We start from the raw sequence: 27,129 nt of genomic DNA on the forward strand, positions 1-27,129 counted from the left end.
TTTTTTTGGGTTTTTTTTTTTTAAATAATAAAGCCATGGGCATATGATGAAAGTAAGTCAGAGAAACATCTGTTTCCCTGGACATGTGAGTTGGCAGAGATTCAGGAATGAGTAGAGGAAACAAGACCTTAGCTAAATTAAAACTAATGCTCATTTGGCAATCTATTTTGAAAATTGCTCTTTGGGAATGATCTGGGTTTTTAGTTTATTTCAAATGAAGGAAAGATTGGATAACGTAAGCTCAATTGTTTTATCTATCAGTGTAACAGCTATGACACCTTTCTCTCTGTGTGAGGTTATTACTAGGAACAACTGACTGGAGAATAGCAAAGCCAGGTTAGAACAGTTAGTGAGGAACAATTTTCATCCTTCAGTTCTAACAGGTATGCAAACAGCCCCCCAATACACACCTAGATTTTGTTGAAAGCATTTTATGKTTTTTTACAGGTTTCCAGTACAGTTTGTGTCTTCTCAACATCTCTATTTCCTAAACTCTAAAAATGTTCTCCCAGGCTCTGACTAGTTATCTGAATGACTTCATGGAATGTGGACATCCACAATCCATCCTTTTTAAACTCCAGAATCTGAGTTGATTAAACATATTGATTGATTAAGCATACTTTTTCACAACTTCCTTTAAACTGTAAGCACTGACATTCTAAAGTAACTTTCTGAGGACAGAATTCTGGAAAGTTAATTGCATGGATTGAAAATAACTTCTTGCCCACTCCCAAACAATATTTATAAATAAGTCTTATTTATGAATGGTTGTGTCCTGAAACTTGCTCTCAGTCTGACCTTGCTCATAAGTTTGAGATTCTTTCAYTTTTAGTTTAAGGAGACCCCACCATTTAGTTCTACAGATATTTAAGCCCTGTTGTGCTTATTATGAAGTACCAGTTTATTTTATTTTTTCCCATATCTTCAGCTGAAAACTCCACAGCTATCTGAACTGATTATTAATCTAGCTGTGAGCTCTGTTGAGGGTGGTGCTTGCTAAGACACAATGAGCATTTACGAGGGTGAATGAGAGCAGTGGGTATAACTCAGCCACAGTGATCTCAGTAAAGAACAAGCTTTACTTCCAAAGGAGAGTAAAAATTAAAAATTGTACAGCTCTCAAATTGTAGATCACCCTTTTGCATACCAAGTATATGCTCATTCTTTTCCTCAAGCTCCTTCTTAATGGGATTGGTCAYTCCCATCGAGGACTATGGTTAGGAAAAGAATCAGAGGATAGACTTTTCCCCAAAAAGGGAGTGCTCTGTAAAAAACTGTGTGTGGGAAACCTACTTGGGCAGATGGCAAAAATATCAGTCAGGATGTATTGGATGGGTTTCAAACCTCCAATAATATAAATGTATTACATAAATGTTTTATAATGGAATTCATATTCTTGAAAATATATACTAGAGACTGCATCTTTTTGAAATATTTGGAGAGGTAAAAGACCAATTATCACTGAAATATTCTTGTGTAAAATCATAGAATATAGGGCTAAGAAAAAGGGAAACACAATTCTAGAATTGCATCAGAAAGGGCTTCCATTGAAATAAGGCAGTGTTAATGTTACTGTGTAAATAGTGACTGGAACTTGTCTAGAATACTGCTAACAGTTTTGGCTATACACTTACAGAAAACATAAAATTAAATTATGAAATTAGTTAAASTCTTCTTACCACCTGTTTTGATGTATAAGAAAAGTCAGAGAGCTGTTTTATTTAGCCTAATAAATAAGAATAGGAGCAATATCAGGGGATCACCAGAGGAAGAATTGTGTAAATATAAGCGCAAAGTTTGTGCAAATGAGACTGCTGAAGAATATATTTGGATTGGAAAGTAAGAGGGTTTTAACCTTCAGAGAACCTTCCAAAACTGTGTGAGAGGCAYGTAACTCAATCACAGTTTTGTAAACTGAAGACACATTTCATGGAGTAGAATTCATGAAAATGCCTTTCATAAACTGAAGACAGTTCATGAAATATTTTTAATGATGTAGCTGCCTGTTGCAATGAAAGAGTGAATTTGCTGACGTAGAGGTCTTTGTTTTTTTCTCTTAGTTGTACCATGTAAAGGGAATTTTTGTTTGGTGGGTTTTTGGGTTTTTTTTTTGTTTGGTTTTAGATTTCTTCTTATTTGGGATTCTTTCTGAATTTTTTTTCCTTTGACAATCCAAAAGAAGTTGTAAGCACTTTTTCTCAAGCCAAAAAGTTGGAAGCTTTGGGGGTTTTTTTAATCTTCTGCCATGCATATGATTGAAATAATCAGGATTTAAATAAATTGGTTAGTATTCAAAGAATCATGACAATATCATGCTTGATTTTCAGGTGTAAACCAGTTGAGACAGTACACTGAATATTGCTGTGTCTATATGAATCCGAGATTCAATCAGTTAGCTGGCTGTGATTTAATCCAGACATAACAGCAAACAGTTTTGCCATCTTTGACTTAGTAGGAATGTAGTTTGAGAATAGATGGTAGTTCTCAGTTGGAAGTAAAAACCAATACTAAAAATTATTTTGTGATAGGGTTTTTACATTTGAAAAGTAAGTTTACTTTAACAAATACAGCAARCTCAGAAGCAAGAACCTTTGCCAAAACCCATGCAAGACATTGCTTCCCCAGCCTTGTGGTTGCTGCCTCTCAATGATGAAACATTTAACTGCTTTAATTTATTATGCCTCTTGCACCTGCAAATCAAAACATCCAGGTCAAGGCTTCTTTWATAGCCACGCAAGATTTTTTAAATGGCACCCTGGATTTTAACCCTTCCCTTTATTCAAAAGTCTGTCTTTCTGACAAGTGATTTTAGGACTAGAATTATTAATAATGCTTCTAGATGCAAAAGCATAGTTTACCTAGTCTTTGAAGTTCTACCTTAGGTGCATACAAGCACCTAAGATAAGTGAATCACAGTATGTCCCTTATTAGCACACATTAATACAATATTATTTAATTAATACTTTAATTAGTAGCATATCTTGATACTTTAATACTGTAGTGTATCTTCCAGCAAGGTAGATTAAAAAATAAAGATAAATTATGAAGGCTGTATTGTAGGCAACTTTAATCTTTCAKCTTATAATTTGCAAAAAACTTTTTGCTTTAAAAATAGCAAAGGGTTAGCTGTAATTAAAAGGGTTGTTAAAAGCATGAATATCCACAGTTAACCTCGATCCAAGTTTTATTGTCTTTATCTCTAGAGGCCCCAACATTTATGGTTTCCCTTCCATAAGGCACACATATTAAATATTAGCTCAKGATAAGTGATTTTCTTCCTTGACAGATGGTAGAACACACCAAAGGAGGCAACAATGTAGTTCAGATCTTTCCATCTTAACAGGTGTAAGGTCTAGTAATCATGACTTTAATTTCTAATGATAATGAATTTTACTTGTGGTGCTTCTAGCACCAAACACCAACTTTAGGGTTGAATTTGCTAGAAATTTCAGTCTTAGTGTATGTAAGAAACTCTGAAACTGTTTCCCTGATGCTGCCAGAAGGAAAATCCCAGACCATGTTCCACTTTCACAGAAAAAGAAATGGTTCTTCCTTATCCTAAACAGACCTGTCAGATCATTGTATTCTGAAAGATGTTTCCTCTCTGCTGATAAAAAGAGCAGAGTAATTTTTAATAGAATGGCCAACCCTAGATATGGATTACAGGSATAAGAAAGCGGTTGCTTCCATTCTTGCTGCCCAAAAAGATGTGAACATTTTTAACAATACAGTATTGTTTATGCTGCAGTTTTGTTATACAACTCATGGTATTTTGTGGTCTTTAGAAAAGTCTTCAATTAAGGTGTCTGACTGATATCCTCAGTCTCAGTCCAGTCTTAATAAGTAAGATTTGTCTATTTCTGGCATCTTGAAAACTTGGAATTGTGATGTACTTTTCACTCTAGTGTCTGAAAAAACATGTGAGAGATATTGATGTTATTTTGCAATTTTAATAGAATTTTAAATATACAATAATTTTACGACTTTTTAAGACTGAAATGGGAATATGTCTAATGTTTTTAAAGGTGCAAATAAGAGTTTGAGCAGTTGTCTAGATTTTTTTTAATGACAGTAGAGTATTCATATTGAGATTGCTGTTAAAAACATACTCAAAATGCATTCTTCCATAAAGAAACTCTCCCTTCAATAATAAATGGAAAACATTTTTCCATTTAATGTGATTTCTTTGAGCTTTCACAATGCAGAAAAATTTGGATTTTTTTTTTTTTAATTTCAACTAATTTGAAAATTTAGTTACAGAAGTTCCATTGATTTAAAATTTTTTCCATTGTAAGTAAAACTGCGGAAATAGTTTATTTGAAGTATATCAAATACAAAGTCTCATTCTGATTTTTCTTCTTTTAGATTATTGTGTCATGCAATGAAAGACCATATAGTGCGTGTTGCAAATGAAGCAGAATTTATTTTAAACCGACAAAGGGCTGAAGATGTCCACAAGCATGCTGAGTTTGAGGTAAGCCTTAGAGCTGGTGTATTTTTGATTCTGTTTTCACAGTTGTCGCCTAGACTGTAACTTCATGCAATAAAGATTTAATTTTTGCCTTTCAAGTAAAAAATTTGCATTGAAAGCATTTCAAAACTAGTTTTTAAAAGCTGTGGTAAATGTCAAGCACAAGGAATGGATTTAATTTCTCATTTTGTCACTGATATTCATAAAAGTGTTTACAGCTTGAAAAAATGCCTTAATCAGAATGTCTAAATCTGATATAGTAGACCCTTAGGTTCACAAACAACTTTTCTAATTTATTGAAAATARCAATAATAATAATGCAAATCACATCACTAATTATTTTTGTTGATTTTTTTCAACAGTATGTATTAGTTCAGTTATAAAACGAAACAATTAATACACTTAAGGTACYTCACAAAAAAAAAGAAGTAGAAATGTTTTGTTAAACAGTCTTAATATTTTAAGATCTTTTCTTGGTAGAATATTTTGAATTTTGGGAGCACTTTTTACCATTTGTTATGATTTATGTAGTGAAATATGATACTGCGTATGTTTCTTGGAAGTCAGGAAGCATAAACCAGTGATAGTAAGATTCAGTATTGGAAGATGTAACAAAGCAGCTGACTCCCATAATTCTTTATTGTCTATTATTCTCATTCTGAAAACACTCAATTGTTTTTTCGTCAATGACTATTACAGTATGCAATTTAAATTACATTGCTTGAAAATGACCCAAGTGCTAAACTCCCCATGTTTAAGATGTCTGCAGTTTAATATATTTCCAGTTGTTCATRCAGGATTAATTTTGTAACTATTTAAAAAAAAAAATCATTCAACAGTAATGGAGTAAATTTAAAAAATCATTTTTATGTGACTTTATCAAGTATAGGTTTGCATTTTTRTGGTGTTTCATGCAGCATTTCATCACTGTTTTTATAATTTCCAAACCTRCCTTGTGTTTGCATACATTTGTGTAGGTTTAGCTATATTTTTGCAGTCATATATTTCCACGTTTTAGTGCTCAAGTGACCTAACATTAGGATTAAGATAGACTGACTAAGTATTGATGATATTAAATAGCTATATCAATTTATTAATCTGTCAGGAAATATTAACAAGCACCTGCTGGCTAGAAATGGGATCCAGTAATCTTAGTTTTGATGAGGTTTTTATCTTCTTGAAACAGCATTCTTAAATGTGCACTTTGATGTACTAGTTTTTGTGCTCCTTGACCTAGCTGAAAAGTGTGAGACAGAGATATCTGTTGTCATTTTGAATACACATAACCTTTACTTCATTCTGTCAGAGCAGACAACAGACACTTGTCATGTGGGATTGCAACAACTTTATTTCCAAGCTTAGACTGGATATTTTGAACGTAGATAAAATCACATTTACAATTAAGTGTATGTCAGAGCAAAGTTTCATATTGCCTCAACAACAAATAACATTTGATATCTATCAGAGCATCATGCAGTAAACTAAAATGACAATGGAAGAGATTCTGCTCTTTGAAGAATACATTGAGGTATATGATCTGTCAGAACTCCAGACAAAATGAGAATATTCAATTAACTTCCAGCTTCTGTTAGCAAATAGGATTTAAAATATTAACTAAATTCCCTAAAGGAATAGCCTCAAGTCTCTCTTATTGTCTGGTAAGGAAACCAACACATTTTTTGTACATGAAAATTTTCATTATATTTGTTCTAGGAAAGGCCTCACATACATATTTTAGATGAGTAAGTTAAAAATTGCAAGTCATAAAAGAAAACTGAAAAATGTAGACTGTTTAAAATGTGAAATTCACAAGTATTTAATAAGATGATGTTTCAAGTCTGAAAGAATGCTTTATATATTGTCTTTAATAAGGGTGGGAACATAACTGTACATTTTCTTTTTCATCCTACTTGAAAGCAGTAGGGACAAAGAAATTTCTGGTAGTTTTCTGCTACATAACTGTATATTTTTCATTTTGTTTTAATAAACTGTATAGGTATATGTTCTGGGGTTTAGTACATGTTTATCATTGCTCTCAGGTAGAGAGGTGCATGACTATTTTATTTTATTTCTGCCCTTCAAACTTTAATTGAATCATTATGTATGAAATTATTTGGTCCAAGCTGCACCAAGTTACTGTGTCTCCTTCACAGACGGGAGGCCATGGACCAGCATCTAAGTTTTATTTTGTGACTCCAGTTGTAGTCATAGCCAGGGAAATTCCTCCTAGAATGGGTACTTCACAGTTAACTTTCATTTTGTTAACCTTTGTAACTGTTCAGGAAGAAAAATGAAAATTTAATTTTACTGTCCAATGAGCTGGTGAAATATTAACCTCATTACTAAGGCAGATCATTGTACTAATTGGTGCTTCCCTGTACAAGAAGATAAATTGAAAAATGAATTAACCCTTTACAAATTAGTGTAACCATTGTTCTTGCCCAAATAGACTACTTGAAATAATGTCTGTAAACACAATAGGAAGACCAATCTTCAGAATCTTCATTCTACAGAATGCTACTGTGATCTATACTAAAAGGGCAAGGGCACAATGCAGAAATATGAAGAATGAAATATAAAGTATGAGATTAACTTAATTTTAATTGTTCTTYTGAATGCTAGAAAATTGGATTCTATTCAGCACTGTTGCAGCATTGAGTGTTGGTTAAACGTTCTGAAATGGTGCACAAAAACTGTAAATGCAAAAATGTGTCTTGAAAGGTATTTTTTTAATTAGCTGTTTTAAGAATAATCTAGCCTTTACAATTTATACCTAGAAAATTATGCTTACCATAGCGGATTTATTTTGATTACTCTGGCTGCAGTCCCTTCCTTTAGACATTTTAAAAGAATTTTTATTAGGAGAAATTGAGGGTTTGAACTTCGCGTGATTTTGAGGAAAGAGATGGAAAAATATTGTCCTTATACATAAAGAAAGGATTTATAAAAGCCAAAATACCCAGTAGGATTCTGGCAGTTTAGAAAAAAATTAGCATGAAGGTGAATAACCACAGCATTTATTTTAGAAGTAGTTTTCTCTYGAAGGAAACATGATGGAAATATTAGATCTTTTTCAGTTTAAAAGACGAGTGATTTTTTATCCATTAGGGTTTTTAGAAGTGGTAGTATGTTATGAAAATTTTTCATGTTGTGGTATGAAATTAAAAATGTACTCTTTATATTTGTATTTTAGCATCTGTAGTACAAAAAAATCAAATAACTTTTTAMTTTTAGGTCTTAATGTAATTCTAAAATAAAAACCAGTGTACATATTTTTTTATTGTATATTACTAATGTATGCTTGAGCTGTATTTTATGCCAGAGAACACATGAAATGTTTACAAAGAAAGACTAACTTTTAAGGCATCTCCATGGCCACACATTGCTAATCTGTTATCTTTGCCCTTGGTACTTCAATTTTTACACATTTTAACTGAGTGCTTTTCATGGATAATATAAAGTAGTAAAAATTTTCAATTGAACGGTGGTTTAAAACRGTACAACAGAATGGTACAACAGAATAATTAAGCATCTCAACTGAGACTCTGATAAACCAGACACTCTTTGATTGCTTCCCTGCCCCGTCCAGGGTGGAGTTGAGAACTGGAGGCACAAAAGGTTGAAATCACGAGTTGAGAGAACAATTTACTGGAAACAGCAATAAGATAAGAAAGAGAACAGTGAGAGTAACAATATTAAAAACAAAAGGTATAAGACAAAGAAATGGTTTACACAGAAAGTAAAACAATATTGGACCGTTTCACCTGCCACCCTTTCTCCCAGACCAGAGAAAGAGCGTCCCTTACTTCTGCCCCTGGCAAGTGACATGAGATGGTATCAAATAACATTAGGGTTTGGATGTGCCTCTCTCCCTGCCACTATTAAAAAATTAACCCTGTCGTGGATGAAATTAGGACAAATGGCATGTCCTATTCTTCTGAAAAGTATTCAAATGAGTTCTTTTTAGATTCAAAGAGTTTAATAAATAATAATTTTAAGGCAATCATAGATAGCCTGTCTGTGATGAAGTGGATGTGCTCTCATTCCCAGTCGCAGTGCGCTCAGTATGCTGCTGACCGGAGAGAGGAGGAGAAGATGTGTGATCACCTCATCAGTGCTGCTAAGCATCGAGATCATGTTACGGCCAACCAGCTGAAACAGAAGATACTCAACATACTAACGAATAAACATGGTGCCTGGGGAGCTGTTTCTCACAGGTAAGCTGCAAATGTCAAAAACGTGGGGCTTTAAATATTACTTTTCAAAGCTTGAGAGAAGCAGGCATTGTATAACCAAAACATGATTTTATTAGGAGTTTAAATGTACTTAAATGTAGCATGTGCAAAGCAGAACATAACCAAGGTGCAGCTCAATTAAGCAAGTATTCCTGTTAAAAAAATTAATTAAAAAAATAGCGAAAATATCTAATTTCTTCTGTATGTAACTGGTACAGTATTTGAGGTTTTATTCAGATCTGTACTGAACACTGGTTCATTCTGTTCAACATGGAGGTGAAATTAAATGTTCTAATAAATCACACCAAAAATAAGAGCCTTGCGCTTCTGAATCATAAAAATAGCCAGTGGCTAAGGTTTTGACCTCAGAATGTGGAAGACTTGAGCTGAAATTGCTTCTTTCCTTCATTCAGAGCAAGGTCTTGAACCTGAGTCTGTCACATGAGTGCCCTGTCTGTGAAAGCAAACAAATCTCTCTCTTGTTTGTGTGTTCGGGTCACAAACACTTGATTATTTATTCAGAGTGAAAAAACTCAGACAAAAGAAATCAAGGGAGTCCTGCTCCCAGATAACTGAAGTTTTGCTGCTTGATTTTCTATTTAAATTCTTACATGTCTGCTCTGAATCAGCAGAGAAGAACAGAAACTTCCATTTTAGTTCTGATAAACCTTTTAAGTAAAAAACATAGTTCAGATGGATAATACAAAAACTTTTTTCTAGATAAATATTCTTTTTAAAAAATATATCTGCATTTGTATTGACTACAGAGTTAGGATTTAAGCCTATTAGAAAAGCTSCCAAGTAACAAATCTGACATATCAGCAATATAGGTTTGATATATAGCATACATACTGTTCATTCTTTTTGTAATTCTATCTGGTTGATTCTTGAAGTTATATTGTGTTTAAAGGGAAATGATTTTTTTTTGGTTCATTATCCCTATTTCTTTTAAAGAAATCACTCTTCCTAGGATGATGATGGAAGTGTAATTATTTTTTTTAAGATAGTAGAAATTGTGGAACTTCAGTCTTACAGCAACTCTGTAAGTCTAACACCAGAGGCATTCTGGTGGAAATAACAAAAATGACAAGTAGAAAATTATAATATGGTTAATTCAAAACATATCCATAAGGGAAGCTCATTTGATTTCTAGTTGAGACTTAAAGCTGTGTGTCTGGAGACTGGAACATGCTGAAAATAAATGCAATTTTCAGTCCTTTTAATGTCTTTGAATAATGAATAACAATTTTTGAATAATGTTGTTGCTCGACTTTGTGAATGGCTGCAGACACTTTGCAGACTTAAATCAGCTCCTGGTCACTGCCTTTCCAGGAGACTGTCTCTTCTTAGGGCCAGATAACTTTTTATCTCCTGGATTATTGATGTCATCCTAAATGGCAACATACCAATGCTGCAGCTTTTTATCTTGAGTCCACGATACTTTCTGATGGGCCATAAAGTAGCTTGACACTTGTGGCAAACTTATGAAATTTCWTGTACTGAACAAAAGAAACTCTTATTTCATCCCTGTCATGTGACTTGCCTGATGTTGTCTGCTTCTCAGCTCCTGGCAGAGCTGCTTTCCCATTTTAGTGCTTGCACTATTAACTGCAGCTTGGTTGTGTTTTAGCTGCAGGCAGTGGCTCAACATGAAGAAAAGGGACATGGTGACAGCACAAGGTCTTCAAGCGGGGTACCCTGTTTGCAGGAGCCAGTTGGGAAATGGCCTTGCACTTGCAGGTTTGGCCATAGTGCCATGGTAATTTTGTGATGCAGCACACAAATGCCCCTTCTGTCATGGGACTAGTGGAGAGTGAATGGGAAGCACTGGGATGACAGCAGGGAGAGGGAGATGTCCAGTGGAAGAGCCTCTGTTCCTTGTTAGGGACCGACATCACTCAATGGGTAGATCCAAAAGGCTTTAAGGGCAGAAAATGGAGAGGGSTCTCATTAAACTCCTTAGCCACAGAATACAAAAACTACTGTTAATTAGATAGCTACTCTGATACTTTTTTTATAATGGAAATTGAGATGGCTTCCAAAACCATACACGCTTCTGGTCTTGGCTGGCATGAGACAAAACAGGACTCAAGCCTCTGTTTTTAGCTCCTGACCAACAGTGACAGTATTRACAGTCTCTCACAAGCTCACATTTCTCTGTGCCACGAAGATACAGCCTGACTGAAATACAGAGTTATTTTAAAAAAAAACACAAAAACCAGGTTGTCACTCCAGACGTCTACACTTCTGTAGTGATTCTATAATTTCTTTTAGGAAAAGCATTGCCAATTTTGAAGGCACACAGCTCTTAATCTGAGCACACACTGTTTTCCTGTTCAACTTGAGAGCTGGTGACTCTTCCCTGAAATGGTGAATTTGGTCCAGATGGGGCAGGGTAAGAAACAGGCCATCACTTCTGTACAATAAATACCTGGGTAATAGCAATGCCTTTTGACATCCAAAATGGGTAAGATAGGTAGGAAAATATTTGTGCAGACATGAGTGTGATTCTTCAAAGCTTCACTTCTCTGTCAGCACAGCTGCAGCTACCAATTTACAGTGAGTTTTAGCATATAGTACAAATAAATAGAATCATAGATTTAGACTGAAAAGAACCTCTAAGATCATTGAATCTAACCGTTAACCTGACACTGCCAAATCCATTAATGGTGGATAATGGTGTCCCTAAGTGCCACTTCCATAAGTATTTCAAAGACCCTCAGGGATGGTGACTCAACTACCTCCCTGGGCAATTTGTTCCAATATTTCACAGCCCTTCTGGTGATTAATTTTTTCCAAATATCCAATCTAAACCTCTCCTGGCCTAACCTGAGGCTGTGTCCTCTTGTCCTATCTTGTTGTATATGTTTTTGTTTATCCCTTCTCAAGATAAACAAGCAATTCAAAAGTTCTTTAACACAGATGCTCATGTTACGAAATATTACAGTTTCATTTTGTCAAATATGACACAAGTGTAGAGAAAAATTTTCCTTATGTTCACAATTCAACACAATGAGCTTCTAAGCTTCCCCAGCTTTTGTGTCTTTGCATATTGTCTTTGCAGAAAGCAGCAACCAGCATTTCTTATTTAATCTGTAAGTGCCACAAAGCTTACCCTTTGTACATTAAGAAACAAAGAGACTATTAAGAGCCACAGACGATTAGTACTGAGAGGAAAAGCAAGAGGTCTGATGAATTATATTCTAAAGTATTTGTAAATTACGTATTTTAAATATATTATCATAAAATCTTCCCAAAATGTCTGAAGAAACAAGAATGAAGATGGATAACAAAATATCACATGAGACTTTAAATTCTAAGTTAGATTATACTTATATATAAGTAGCTTAATTAAAATATCATAAAATCATAGGTGACTGGAATTTCAATTAACTTCCTAATTTGCTATTAATTTATGAAGGTGAAATTAATTATAGCCAAGTACTCCACAACTTGAATAAATGCCTAAAAACACAGTAGCACTGTACAACAAATTCCTGACTCTGTGTTAATCAAYCAGTAGTTTGAATTGGTCTGTGAACCTCTTTACTCTTTGATCCCCTTCTGACTTTAAATGGTAAATAGCTGTTTTGAGAAAAAACTTTCATTTTTTCTTGCTTGTCAACATTAGTTTCTTTCTTCCTTCAAATGTTTTCCCTTCATAACCTGAAGTGAAAACCAAAGTTTTTCTTCTCAGTTTCTTCCAAGTGTGAGCATCAAATCCTCTACAAAAAAAAAAAAAAAAAAAAAAGGAAATTTACTGAATCATCTTATTTTCATCTACATATATCAGACAAAGCATAATAGATTAAATCTCATTAGTTTGTTATAAATCTGGTTTGTGCCCTTAAACAAAACTAACTCTGTTTCTCATATTTGGGCAATTTGACACTTTTCGGTATCTTTGTAATAGCTTACCCTAAACATACATGTTTTCCCTTTTTTTTTTTTAATTTCAGTGTTATACTAAAATTAAAATTCTGCACGTTTTTCCCATTCAGATGAGAAATTGATGAACTGATTATTTCCTTGATGCATTGTCACTTTTTCAGAGGGAATTTCCAACATCAGGAAGAATCAAAGAGGGTGTTTCATAGCTTAGTGTTCCAAGCTTCTTTAAGCCAGCATTTACCCTTAGCTTTTTTCAGGGTTATAGTTTTCAGGTCACAACATATGCTTCCTTCTGCCTTCTCTGTCAGCTTCATATGGTGCTTCTCTTCATCCCCATCTGCGTCTCTCCCCATACACATCGTTCTTAAAAAAAAAAAAAGAAAAAAGTTTTTGTAAAACTTGTCTGTACTCACAGTTCAAATCCCTTATCGACCATATGTATGCCTGTGTTTTGGGCCATAAGCTGTTACTTTCTTTCTTCAGCTTCTCGGTTTTATCAGATGCTTCAACTTTTCAAAAATTTTTATTCAAGAATACTGTATATATACCTCTACCTTACAGTTTATATAGGTTTAAAGTAATTTATGGCAATAAAAAGAGTTCAGAGTTCCCATTAGGATTCAAAATCTAAATATTAAATATTTGTAATAGATATTTTCATAGGATCAGTTTTGATATTCACAGGAGGACTACTATAATTAGAAAAATGACGTTTAAAAATGAGACTTGGTTCTCTTGCTTTCTGTGATTTAATGAAAGAAGTTCCACCTACATTAAAGCAGCTGTACCAAATAGCAAGTATACAAGGGCTTTTTCTGTTCAAATCCATCTTTGGTTAAACTAGACACCCATAACAAATTAATTATTCATGGTGGAGGGCAGAGCTGTCAAACTCATTCTGTGGTGAAGACCAAATTCGTCTGGGGAGACAGGCTGGAAATAAAAAGTTTCTTGCCAGACAGCTAGTTTTGTCTCTCTCTACAGCATGTGCTTCTGAAGAGATTGGGTTCTACTGGGGTCCAGAGGACTAAGAACAGAAAGAGAACTCCCCTTTCCCAAGCCTAAGGGGGTTGGCAGTTAAATAAGTTGATTCTGGAAAACACTTTTAAAACAAATGTTTCAAGTTTATGGTAAGGGAGACCAGATCACAGGAATTAGAAAGGAGTTGTTTCCCTTACAGCCATTCTTTGTCATTCTCTGACTCCATCGCTATATTAGCTGCTGTCTCAGGAAATTCAGAGAGGCACAGAACCTATTCTACCCCCCACTGCAAATTGGCTTCATCTGGTTTAGCTATTCATTCCTTTCTGGCTCATTTTAACTGCTGGGCATAAATTTAAAAGGGAACTTTAGAACAGTGGAAAAGATGTAAGACCAGATTCTGTCTACTGGATCCAGAAGCATGTTTGACAGGCCCTTTCTTAGAGGGCCTCTTAAGCTTCTCAATTTTTTCTACATACTCTGTAAGAACTATGAATTTCTGTTTCTGGAATGCGTTGATTTTTTTTTTTTTTTTTTGGCAGACTATATTCTTGAAAATTGGTCTGATGCAATGGCATAATTTTTAGCTTGTTCATTAGCTATCCTGTTACAAGTTCCAAGTATTTAGTTCTGAGATTATTTCATCACAACAAATCATTAAGGAAATGCTTTTCTGTCTTCTGTTATTTTTACTTAACTGCACAATTTGAGAGGCCTTGAGATCAGCAAATGTGTCAGCAGCATATTTTCAATCCAGTATTATTTATCCATCTATAGCAGGATTTAAACTTGACTAATATGATTTTACTAATCTGATCACTCTATTGTAGTATTTTACATTTCAATCCACTTTTTAATTTTCTTTCTATGCTTTCAACTTAGTGGCTGCTTCATCCATTGCAAACCCTCTTTCTTTCTCTCTCCCTGACTCTTTACCAGTGTGGTGTAAGGCAGGCTCTTTGAAGGAGCTCTTTCTAGTGGTGCTGAGGATTTTGACAAGCATGACAGAAAAAGGGGAATGGAAGGATTCTATATCCTTTTATAGTAAGAGGTGTAGAATGGTATTTACAGCCTATAGATATGTGCCAAGAAAGGAGTATTGTATAACCAGAGAAAGACTGTACAAGCAACTGCACATTTTGTGAGATTTATTCACTTCTGTATTTCTGCAAGGTTGCTCAGTTGTTTTGAACTGTGGCGCTGTTCTACGGATTTTTTCCCACAGCTGGAAGAAACCTCACAAAAAATATTTTCTTTGGAAAGAAGAAGTGTTTCCAAATGTTGAGAAACAAGTGGTACTCAGGAAAGACTAGTTCAACTCTACAGAAAGACTTGTTTTTCTCCAGGAAGTACATACATTTTATTTCATTATAGAGGAGGAAGTCTTCTACACTTTCACATTATTGCATCTGCATTAAGAGGAGCTTTTTATTCTTTGTTTTGTTTTTTTTTTTTCTTCTTTGCTTTAACATATTCTCGGTTTCTGCCTAGATTTGGGGTTCCTCTTTTTGTTCAAGGGGAAAAAAGAGAGCAAAGCCTTGTAAATTTTGTTTTTATTTAAGGCTTAGGGACAACAGATCTTTAGATGTCAATAGAGTCCTTAACTGTAACAGTAATCAGAATGCAAATCCAAATTTCATACAGTCAATTTGCCATAAATGTATTTGTTTATTGTAGGACTACACATATATTAGGAGGAAGGCCCCCCTTAACACACTTAGGGGGACTTCTGCTCCTCCTTCAGTCTGGCCATGGATTTAATATTTGAATGCACATGCAGCCATTCAGCTTTCAGGTACCAGTCACAGGAGCAGCCATGAAGGTTCAGACCCGTGGTCCATCTGGCACTGAAACTTTCACATATAATTGGATGATTAAGAAACAGAAAACAAGAACAAGTAGACATGATAGATCTGTCTAATACTTACTCAGACTCCTTGAATTTTCAACTCAGGACTTCCAGAGGAATCTCAGGTTCTGTCACTCTTGATTTTGAATTTTCCATGTCTCGGTAGAGCTTCAAAACACCTTCTGCCTTCTTGTTTTATTCCTAGTTCCTGCAGCAGAAAAAAGCTCTGCAGTGGTTATCAGCAGGCTGAACAAATAGTTGCTGATATTAGACAATGTTCCTAGCACCTGTGCTCCTTCTTATGTAGAAGCAGAAACTCAGTGGAAGCCATGAGGGAAGAATTTCTCATTAGGCAGAAAACTCTTGGATCACATGATTATTTTTTCTCGCATGTCTACCTAGCAATACCTGCACAGTACAGCAGTGGATTTTCCATCTTCCCCATATAAAAGAATAGAAAGCAAGGAATAAAAAAGGAACAAAAGCAATGGATTTTAAGAATCTGAGTAAGAAAATTACATGCTTCTAAGAAGGCCGTATTTTCTCAGAAATGAAAATTCTTTGATGCATTTATTATTTTCTGACATAAAGTGGGTGAKAAAATCCTATATTTACATCACAGTAGGTGTTACACATACCATTACAATTCAGGATTCTTTTCCACATGATGTTTCAAATATTAGAGAAGATGAATGCCAAGCTTAGATTTTTTTTTCCTAAGAGAAAAATCTGTAGCATTTTAGTAGACTTCTCAGACATTTCTTGTTTTAGACATCAGAAATTGAAAGTTTAACCAGAAATTAAAACCCAGTGGAACAATTGTGATTCCCTTTGTCTCGAAACCTTAACATCTTGCACTTTTTTATTTGAAATATATTTATGTACAATGATTCTATTGTCAAATAGTATCAGAAGTTCAGAAGAGAGTTTGGAAAGGAACTGAAGATTAAATCATTTTCAGGTACCAAGGAAGGTGTAGTGTGGTAGACCCCAATCACATGCTTTGCGTACCCCTTTCTTTGTGGGGTATAAGGTAGAATTCTGCAAACAAGCTCTTCTCATAGTGGTGTCTTCTTAGCTCCTTTTTCCTCATGCAGTGTGTAACCAGGTAATATATGTAATACACTGACCTGTTTTTTTTTCTATTGTTGAGTTCATTTTTCTCCTCCTCCTCTTCCACAGTGGGAAAAAAAAAATAAGTCAACTCTCAGGATGATATTTTTCCCCCTTATTTTTACTTCTCTCTGGTACAACATCTTCCTCATTCAAAATAGTTTACAGCTTTCCTAAGCTGGTGCTTGGAGCTCCTCAGCAAGATAGGGCTCCAAGCTACAGAGTCATAGGTAAGTGGATATGGAACTGCTTCTCCCCAGTGCCACGTAAGAAGTGAGTTCTGTTTTCAGGTGTACAGGAGGAGCATGGTAGTTGGACAGAGAGACCACAACCAGAGTCTTGTCTCTTCCCTCTTGTTGTAACATAGCTTAGCAGGAGGTTTCCTTGGGTCTGGTGTTTCTATATGCATTTTGTTGGCAGAGTCTTTATATTCACAGATATTAAACTATGGAGACAATTCTTGGACAACTCATATTTCTGATTTCTGAAAAAAATTCCCAGTAGATACGTCCCTTTCAATTGATCACTTTTGGTTGGGTTTTGTTTGTGGGTTTGTTTATTTGTTTGGATGGTTTATTTGTTGGGTTTTTTATTGATTAATTCTGACTTTTTAAAGCAGTGAAAAAATAAGTTTACACAGATTTACTTCAAGTGAATCAGAAATGTGATGTCTATCATGGATGGTACATGACTTGAAGAAGATTGCTGTACTTGATTATACTGTTTTTCTTGTTGATAAAATAGATATGAAAATTCACATAATTCTAAAAACTAACTGCATCATTCAATTTGAATTTACTGTGTCGGCTTGGTTTTATTATTTGGTTTTACATGGCTTGTGTAGATTTGGTACATTTGTTATTATAGCATTTACTTTTTCTTTATAAACTGTATTTTTGCATAGCCTGTAAGCTCTGGGGTTTTTTTCAGCAGTAATGTATGTTCACACATAGTTTTGATCTATATAATAGATCTTTTTCTTGTACCCTTACCGACATAATATATCTGAAGATGACAGATTGCAAAGTTCTCCCAATATTTTGACTCCCCTGTATATTACTATCTGTTGTCAATAATATAGATTGTTGGTTAGGTTGTAAAGCTCCATTGCTCAGGAGTGTTATATTTTGAAGTCATCTGTCATGGATATGTTGTAGAGATAGAAGACTATTTATGTTTATGGCATTTTAAGTAACTCAGTAAAACCCTTTAAAATATACAGAGAAGGCTTGTTTAGTGTCACCACTCCTCACTTAATCCTGTGACCTTGACATAATCATATGCCCATAGAGCTCCCTGCAGGTAGTTCAATAAAACAGATGAACATCAGAGTCTAATGATTGTTTAAGCCTCAGGAATATACTTTCTTGTGCTGTAAGTACTTCTTAAATATTCAATAGTGCTGAACCATTTTAAAACCCAACAATGTAGGAAATTAACCAGTTATTTAGATTATTAGAAAATCCACCAAAAATTCATAAACCATAGATACTTCTGTGTTTGAGAATGCTATCTATCTTGTTTTGAAAAAGTCTGTATACACAATGTCAATAGACTAATATTTAAATTATTTCTTAAAATTAAAATTATTTTTTCAGAATCTCATTGGTTTTCCCCACTTTTTTACTGCTATCAAATTATATTTATTGAGTGGGAATGTTTTTGGTTTTGTTACAGTCACAATCTGAATCTAGGAAATATTTATGTGAAAGAGATTTCTTTGGATGATTTACTGGAAGCTATGTTTGCCTTTATGGTAGGAAGCAATAAAAATGTACATAAAGAGGAAGGTAACTTTGATGTCTCTTAGGCTCAATTTATAAAAACTGCTGAAGCCTTTGGGATACTTTGACATAAGAGTGCGAAAAATTTTATGCATAATGTATCTTGTGCTATGTGAAAACATGGAAGAAAGTAAAGCATGATATATTTGCCTCATGGTGAGTAGAAGGGTTGTTTTGGTATTAAAAAATGTTCACTCTCATTTTCTTTAATGTCTAGACATTAAAGTTTCCAATTTCTGTTAGGTAACAATRCATTATTTTTAAACATATAGTAGTCTTACACTGAATATTGTCCTAACCTCTTCTACAGTCTTGAATAAAAAGTGAAGTTTTTAAAGCTGATGACAGCTTAATAGTAGGGGAAATTCATTTAGTGAACTTCAGCTGGTATTTTCAGTGGTAGAGTTTCATACTGAACTGCTGAGATAAAAATTATGAAAATTGAGTGGAACATGTGGGAGAAGAAGAGCAGCCAGAAGCAGCTTTTCATATGTATCTCCCAAATCAGAATGGACTCTACTATCCTTTATGATTTAATCTCAATTAAGAAACACTGAGAAACATGAGAGAAAAATAAAAAAACGACTTCACTTTTTTTTTGGCTAAAAGCCAGACCAGGTCAGCTAAGAAAAAATCGCCTCTTTCATAATAGTCTTTTCACGTGAGATCATCATGATGGAGCTAGTAAAAATCTCAGTTTTTGTATTCTTAAAGGACTCATAAAGACAAACTATTTAACTGTTCCTCACACTACCTTTCAACAACCTTGAAATTTAAAATTTAGAAAAATCATTATTTGAAATTTGTGTGGAATGGCCAACTTCTCTGGAAGTGTTGTTAATGAAAACTACATAACCTGTCACATTTTAACAGAGCAGGGGTTGCCAAGTTTTGAAGCCTGATTAAATAAAATCAAAATATTAAAATTAGTATAAAAGATAAGATAGATTGGAAACTATGAACAAGTCAGTAGTGTTAGAGAAATATTACCAATTGTTTTTTTTAAAAAGGGGAGTTTTTTCTTTTACATAGAAATTAGGTTTTTCTTTTTGGTAAATTGTCCTTTAGCTTATCAGATATGCTCAGGCTTAGTTTTTGGTTGGGTTTTTTGACAAATGCTACTGTTTACGTTGTTGTTCTCTCTTTGTGATGAATGTATTACCTTGCCTGGAAAGAAATAGACACGTTTCTTCTGAAACACACTGTCTTGGTTTGAAAGACAGGTGTTTGCCAATGAAGGCAGGGACTCCCCTTGGAGTGGTGGATATGACCCCCCTTCCCTCTGAATTATTGTAGCTTTGAAAATCACAGGCTTTCAGGCAAGAATATGGGTAAAGGGGAATAACAGTTTTAATTAATATGTATAACAAGGTGAAACAAGTAATAACAACTATAGCAACAACCAACCCAGCCACAAACCCCAGTGACAGCCTTACAGAGWTACACCCTCCCCTTTGGTGCAGTTACGGTCCCAGTCGGCAGGGGCACTGTTGGCTCCCGGCCGGGCAGAGCGGGTGTGATGATTCCCCGGCGGCTGCAGGGGCGCTGTGGTGCRGGTCCCAGCTGGTCCAGATCTTCCGACTGGGCGATGGGGGGCACAAGCCGGCAGAGGTGGATGGAGAAAAGTTCATCTGCAAACTCACAGCAGAAACGCCGATCTTGGTGCTCCTCTGGGCAGCAAGAAACCCCAGAAAGGCCAGATGAGCAAAGAGACAAGCAGAATTCCATTGCAAGACGGGATGCAGCACAACTCAACCCCTGCAGCTGGAATCTCAGGGGTCCCTGGCACAGRGACAGAAGGGGCAGAAGATCACAGTGCAGCAAACAGTAGCCAACGACCGGAGATGCTGGGCTCTGCAGAAAAGAGCAGACGAGCTCTCCCCCCACAGGCAGCGGGCCGACCTTCCTCTCCAAGCCAAGCAGGGCAGGAAGTGCAGTTACCCCCCGCCACACACATACACAGACCCCCTCCCCGAGCCCAAAACTCCCATGAGAATTTCTCTCTCTCCAAAGAGAGGGATAGAAAAAAAAMCCCAAAAACTGCCAGGCAGGAGTGCTCAGGGAGATCCTTTGGGTGGGGCAGGTGGGACATAGGTTCTTTTTATTTTCCCCAATTGCCCAGCCATCAAAAGAATGACTTGGCGATCAGTGTATCCCAGCAACAAAATGGGAAAGAAAAATTCCCCAAGAAAGGAAACAAAAGGAGAAACCTTACCCATAACACACACAGAGTAAAAMAATTGATGTATCTGGCCACCACTCCATTCATGCTTCTTTTTAAATGGACATCCAGTGGAAACCATGTATATTAAATTTTTTACTGTRTTTCTTCCAGAAGCCAAATCTACAGGTCAGTGTTGAGTTTTAGCTATGGTACTCCTTGTATAGTGGTATCATTTGATAACCATTTGCTATACTGTGAAAGAAGGTGATTGCCAGCTCTGCAGTGACATTCATAAGGTTCTGCTGGACACCACTAAATTTTAAACAGGGACTTTTTCGTAAGGAACATCCTATTTTGAAAGTACTAGAATAGCTCCTTTATTTCAGCCACCCTGAATTTCTAAAGGTGGCACTCTCAATGCAATATTTATTTAGACAATTCCCCTTCTTTAAAAGTAATTCACAAATTCTCTAATTTGTGTACACTAAAAAAAAAAAAAAAAAGTGCTTCTAAAAACTTGCTCTCTATTAGGATTAAGAAAATAGATTTACCTTTTTTTGTTAAATTGAACTTTTCACAAGCCTCACAGTGAAGTTGTAATGCTACTGCTTTCTAAAATACATAAAAACTGTAGGAAGAGTCTCAGCTGTAAAAATTAAAAGGCCACAATGGACGTTCCATAACAAGTAAATTTCTACAGGCTTCTGTGTCATTCATGGTTTCAATAACATTTAGAAGATATTTAATCACAAGCAAATTTTGAGACATATATCAGTAAATATTTGAGTTACCTGGCTAGTGGCATCTTAAATTCTCCATTGGCTCCAATAATCATAAGTGTTTATTGGTTTATACCCATATTCATCCATATTAGCAATTGTAAAGGCAAGGTTCATAACTTCTACTATTTCTATTAGAAATTTGTAGTTAATATCATCGCAGACATTATAGAAGCATGAAAGTTAGTGAATTATACAATAATTGGTGTACATATAACTGAATAAAGATATCTGTTCCAGAAATTGCAGACAATTGGACAACAGATGAATTAAAGCAGGGAAAGGAAGATTTTCACACCACCTAAAAAATACTGTCTGGCTGTGAAATAGCTGTAGGTGTGACTGAAGAGTCACTTTGCAAATTCTCTGGGTTCTGATGTGACAGAAAATAGGAAAGCTCTGTAAGCAATAGTTCTTCCTCCCCAACTTTAATTCTCATGTCTGCAATCAATAGTGAAATGATAAAGTATCAACCAAGCATTTGTATTACTTTTGGAGCTGAATTTCAGCATTGTAGCAATATTTCAATATAATAGCACATTTTTTAAMTATTTTGAGAGCAGAAAATAAAGGAGTGAATCTTCTCTTTCCATGACTGTGTTCCTCACTCTTCACTTTGTTCTCCTTCTGACAGTAAAAAAGCCAATCAGGAATGAAATTTTAAAAAAATTTACTAATTCAACATCAGTGCAGAGACATTAAAGTTTGAAGTCCTTTATCAGTTGAATTTTTTGGGAATTCCAGGAAGGACTTGATGCCTTAATAGAAATTCTAAGTTCTTACATGTCTTTTCATTTTACATTCGAATCAAGATGAGATGAGCCCTTGGGGTCTTTGTCTGAAGGCAGGAAAGATTGGAGGTATATTCCAAGATTTACTCTATATTTACTTAATAACTTACTTTCTTTTTCTTTTCAAACCATCCAGCAATAATGAAGTGGAACATGGTTTACAGGATTTGTAGTCACGAGGTCTGTGGACCCTTTCTCAGTTTTCTGCCTAAACATAATTTTCAGTGCAACTCAATTTAGAGCAAATTATGTGCCTCCATTTACAGTATCTATCTTCTAAAACTTTTCTGTAGACATGGATCACTGAAAGGTTTCCAAATTATGCTTTACTGAGCACATTCACTAGTTCATACACTAGTTTTTTCATTCATATGAAAAAAAGGGGATAGAAAATGATTGTTTTATCTGTGTATTTCACTGAAATATTTCATTGAAATCAAGAATTAAGAGATAGAAGTACTGAAAAAATCTCTTTCATTTTKGTATTGCATTAAGTGACTGTGCTCATGCATGCATTTGTCCCATAGTGTGAATTAAGTTACAGGGTATAATCTTTGAGATTTTCTTCAGCACTGTTGCTTAATTATTTTTAGTTTTGTGATGTAATTATTTATTTTCATTTTCAGTCTTAGAAATTATATGCTCGGGCATATTTCTTAATCATTCCTGGGTAATGCAGAAATACTTTGCATGTGATTTTGAGGGTGGGTGAAAGGTGTTTATCTGTGGGTCGAGAAAGCAATAGGAGAGAAAAAATGGTGCGTTATTTCCATGATCCAAATGTTCTGCAGCAGTAGCAGCAGCTGAGCAGCTCACTGTTATTCAATGCTACATTAACTTTTCCATTAATGCTGGTGCTGTAAAATATGAAGCCCTTAAGCATTGTGAAGTTGCTGCCTGATTTTTGTTCCTTTACATGGCTGCTGTATATTTGCATGCTACAACCATTACATGGATAATCACCATCATTACTTTTTAGAAGGTCATTATCTTACTGTACTGAATACTGTTAGATACTGAAAATACTTAATAGAACAAAGGATCTTTAAACACATTCATTATAAATGCTGTGGTTTTACTTATTTGTTGCTATTATTAGATGATGGCAGCCTACTATCAACAAGATATTTTACTTCTGCATTTTTTTTATTTATTCATTACATAAAGAACAAATCCCAAAACAAACCCCCTCAAATAAACCCCCAAAACAAAAAACAAAAACAAATAAGTAAATTAAAAACCACACCAAAGAACAAACAAAAAAAGACCAAAAAAATAAAGAAAAAGAAACCCACCACAAAACCAAACCAGTGACCAAGAAAGCCCTACTTTTTCTATAAAAACAAAAATAAACAAAGCTGTTTAATTTGATTTCCTCCCCTGTTAGGAGGGAAATTATTAAATATCCTTTTGCACTGAGATAAATTTTTGTTATGTCATAAACATAATTTTGTTTTGAAAATGCTGGATTTTTAAAATACTGAGTAACATATAGGGATTGGAATTATGGTTATTCAAATTTCTTGTATTATTTTAAATATTTGTTGAAAATATACACATTTATGGGAATAGTGATTTAATAAATGCTGACAATAAACCAGAGCAGCAATTCATGATACTTCCAACCAAGACATACCAACCATTCCACCCACTGTTCCTTCCAGAATTCACAGAACAGTTCATATGGGAAAGCAAGATTCTTACATCAGCTATGAAAGCAGTCACTTTATTCCCTGAATAATGAAGTTATCATCTTGGTGGTGCCAGTGAGGTGAAATCTCAACACTGAATAAATCAGTTCAGTCTTTATCTATCTGCCTTGTTTTCCTCATCTGTAACACATGAATCATGGTACATTGCTAACAGAGTGATCTGAAATCTGTTGATGAAAGAAAAAGCACTGAAAGTAGAGCTTACTAAGTATCTTTTATATGAAAAGAATGGTCTCAAGTATTTAATGTTGTTTTGCTTTATTTTTAAACATGCTTTAGTCGTGTAGCTCTCCAGGGGTTTTTTATGCCTCAGATTTACAGTGTTCACTGTTTTGGTGGTTATATCATCATCATCTGAACCAGGATCAGAATAATAGGATTTGTGTGAAGGCTCATACAGAGTCCCTTCTAGCTGCAGAAATGGTTCCCATTGCATTTAAAGTCTGTTTCTGATGTTTTTGGAACATGATGAAAAGGCACATCAGATTTGACTAGTGAGCTTCTCACCTCTATATTCAGCTGAATGATTCTGATTTTTTTTCTGTGGTTTTCTCTGCCAGCTCTCTGTCTCACAGATTTTTTGTGACAATAATTTTCTTTTTTTTTTTTTTTTTTTTTTTTTTTTTTTTTTTTTTTTTTTTTTTTTTTTTTTTTTTTTTTTTCAAATTCAGGCATTTGCTATTATCTGATTTCAGGTACATGTTAGAAGATGAATTTAGTTTCTAAATGTTAAAAATAAGGTATTGTATAAATGTACAGGCTATCCATATTGAGCCCTAAGTCTACAAGAAAATTCTACACTGTTTTCACGATATTAAATTTTAAAAGAACATTTAGAATTTATCATATTCTTTACATTATAAAAATATCACTTTTCAAGAATCTCACTTACTTAATTTCTAACTCAATAACTTAGGAATTTTTCAGCTCTGTTTAGTAAGCAGCAATCTAAATGTCATTGTGCTACCAGGACAGGTACTGAACATGCACTTATTAATCTAAACCCTTGATTAGGTCTTGCCTAAATATTGTTCCTGGACTATATCCTTCCAAAACAGGATTATGATTTTTCTCACTTATTTCTCATATACTGCTGAGAAAATTACCTTACACTTTTATCCAGGGTGTATTTCCACCCAAAATCTGTTCGGTATCTTCTCTGTGTTGCTGCCCTGGCTGTATCTGCATTTATCTGTGCCAGCAATGTGGCACTCTGAAATGTCTTAAGGAGCTCATAAGGGGGCTTTTTACTATTAGGAAAAAAAGGGAATAAAGAAAGTAAGTAATTGGTTCAAACTTTTAATTTATTTTGACATTTTTTTCTTATAATTGAATAAGATATGTGGTGATGAAGTAATTTGGAGCAAGAAAAGCTGTACAATTAGAATTGCCTTACAAAGTTAAGCAATTTTTTTAGTGAATTCAGTGTTTATATCAGTTTGAATGGGCTGGAATAAAAATCAATACTACACATTAGCAAATAATATATAAAAAATAGTATGTTTTGAATGTTAAGGAATAACAGACCTCTTAGCACAGTATGCAGATTAGAAAAGCCTGTGAAAATATTGTTGCTGTGTGAATAACAGATAAAGATATTTGTTTAATTAAATAGCTTTTTCAACTTGGAGAATTTGTTTTGTTCTGTGGTATCTTAAAAAAAATCCTCCTCCTGAAGCATTAAGGGGTTCTAGATTTGGGAAGCAAAATTGTGAATATTTTAACTTGAACTTCTATTTTATTCTAGCCATTAAAACGACAAGGAATCTCAGGATACTTGATGAGAAAACAAAGGGCAATTTTATGATTTTTGCTATGAATCAAGTTAAAGGATTGACAGTGTTAGACTCTGAAATAGAAAGGCAAAAGGATATGACTCAAAATACATTTTAGCAGTGATTAGCTGTTATCTGGRAAAATAGATTTCACTTCGCTCAATGCTATATTTTGCTGAGAATCAAAGTTTACAAAATACATTTCAATATTTTTTAGTATGGCAGGTGATGAATGTTGTCCTGCAGAGGTATATCAGAAAATCAATATTTGTAAAATTGAAACAGTATAGGTTTGTATTGATCCATGTGGCTAAATCAAAATGAAAGGCTTTGTAACAGCTTTCTTAGACAGCCTGCTATCCAGTAATGGCAAACTATCAATTTTAGCTTTCCACTGATAAATCAACTTGAAAATTGGATGTCAAATTTTTTTTTCTTGCTGAAGTAGTGATTTTTTTTCTCCCCTCTAACCTTTCTTGATGTGTTAGATTGGTTTATCAGACTAAGCTCTGCTTTTGTAAAAGCAGTTGTCAAAATTGACATTTAGATCACTTTTGAAACAAAATGTAAACTCTTAAAGCCTAATTTTGTCCACTAGCTGGTTTGATGGCAATGTAATGTGTGCACCTCTGTGTAAACAAGTATGAATATGTGTTTAGGTGGTTAATACTGAAAATGGCATTGATTTAATGCTTCAGGTATATATATTTCTTCCTTTGCTGATCTCTTAAGTTCACAAAGGTCAGGTCTTCAACTGCAGCTTTTAGAAACTAATGCCTCAAAAACTATTTCAGCTTTCAATGGTTAGGAAGATTGATTTTTCTTTAAATGACTGGTTTTCTTTTTTATTTTGTGTTAAGTGAGACTTTATGAAATGATTACACGAACATCAGTTTCAACTGCATGTCCTTAAAACCTGCATGGATTTTCTTTGTTTTTAATGACAGGGAAAACAGGACACAGATTTTCTCAGAAAATGGCAAAATCCTTTGTAACAGTGAGAAACCCTTTAATTTGGGTCAAATGCAGTAGTTTTCAGTGGCTGTTAACAGTGCTATACCTTCATGTCTGTAAAGCAGAATATAAGTTAGCTTGAGTGGGTATCGATTGTGAAGTTTGCTGTTGTATAATTACTTTTGGCTGTAGAAAAATGTGGTGTGTATTGATCTAGATGGAAGCATTTGACTAGCAGTTTCCCTTGGCTAACAGTGAGTGTCATCTTTCAATGATAATAAATGTTAACACTCTGGGTCAGCATAATTACTTGGTGGTGAAATGAACCTCCTGCACCCTTCTCCTCTCACACCAAGGAACTGCCGTAATCATCTTTCTCTTAAAGCCATGATCTACTGAACTAACCAGCTCCTTAATACAGTCCTCCCCTTCCTACTGCATGCACCCACATTAAATGTATACTATTATTTTAAAAACTAAGCTGTTCTGTTCTGAATCCACGAGTATGATTTTTTTTTTTTTTTAGCCTAACCCCTGTCAGTTAACCTGAACCTTCAGGAAGCCAGCTCTTGCAACAATCTTTTAATCTTAATGTTTAGTATTCGTGTAAAAATCCCACAAAAAAAACAA

General features: G+C 34.6%; 1 protein-coding gene across 1 annotated transcript in view; it reads left to right on the forward strand.

Annotated features, from left to right (window-relative positions):
• LOC130580465 (neurobeachin-like) overlaps window positions 1-27,129 on the forward strand; it is a 251,330-nt gene that overhangs the window by 19,636 nt on the left and 204,565 nt on the right. The window contains exons 3-4 of the mRNA XM_057377984.1: window positions 4,366-4,474; window positions 8,522-8,688. Of these exons, the coding sequence (XP_057233967.1) occupies window positions 4,366-4,474; window positions 8,522-8,688 (276 nt within the window). The remainder of the gene's footprint in view (window positions 1-4,365; window positions 4,475-8,521; window positions 8,689-27,129) is intronic.

This window comes from Malurus melanocephalus, unplaced genomic scaffold (genome assembly GCF_030028575.1).
Source record: "Malurus melanocephalus ecotype Western Australia unplaced genomic scaffold, MMel_1.1 scaffold_336, whole genome shotgun sequence".
Lineage (NCBI taxonomy): Eukaryota > Metazoa > Chordata > Aves > Passeriformes > Maluridae > Malurus > Malurus melanocephalus.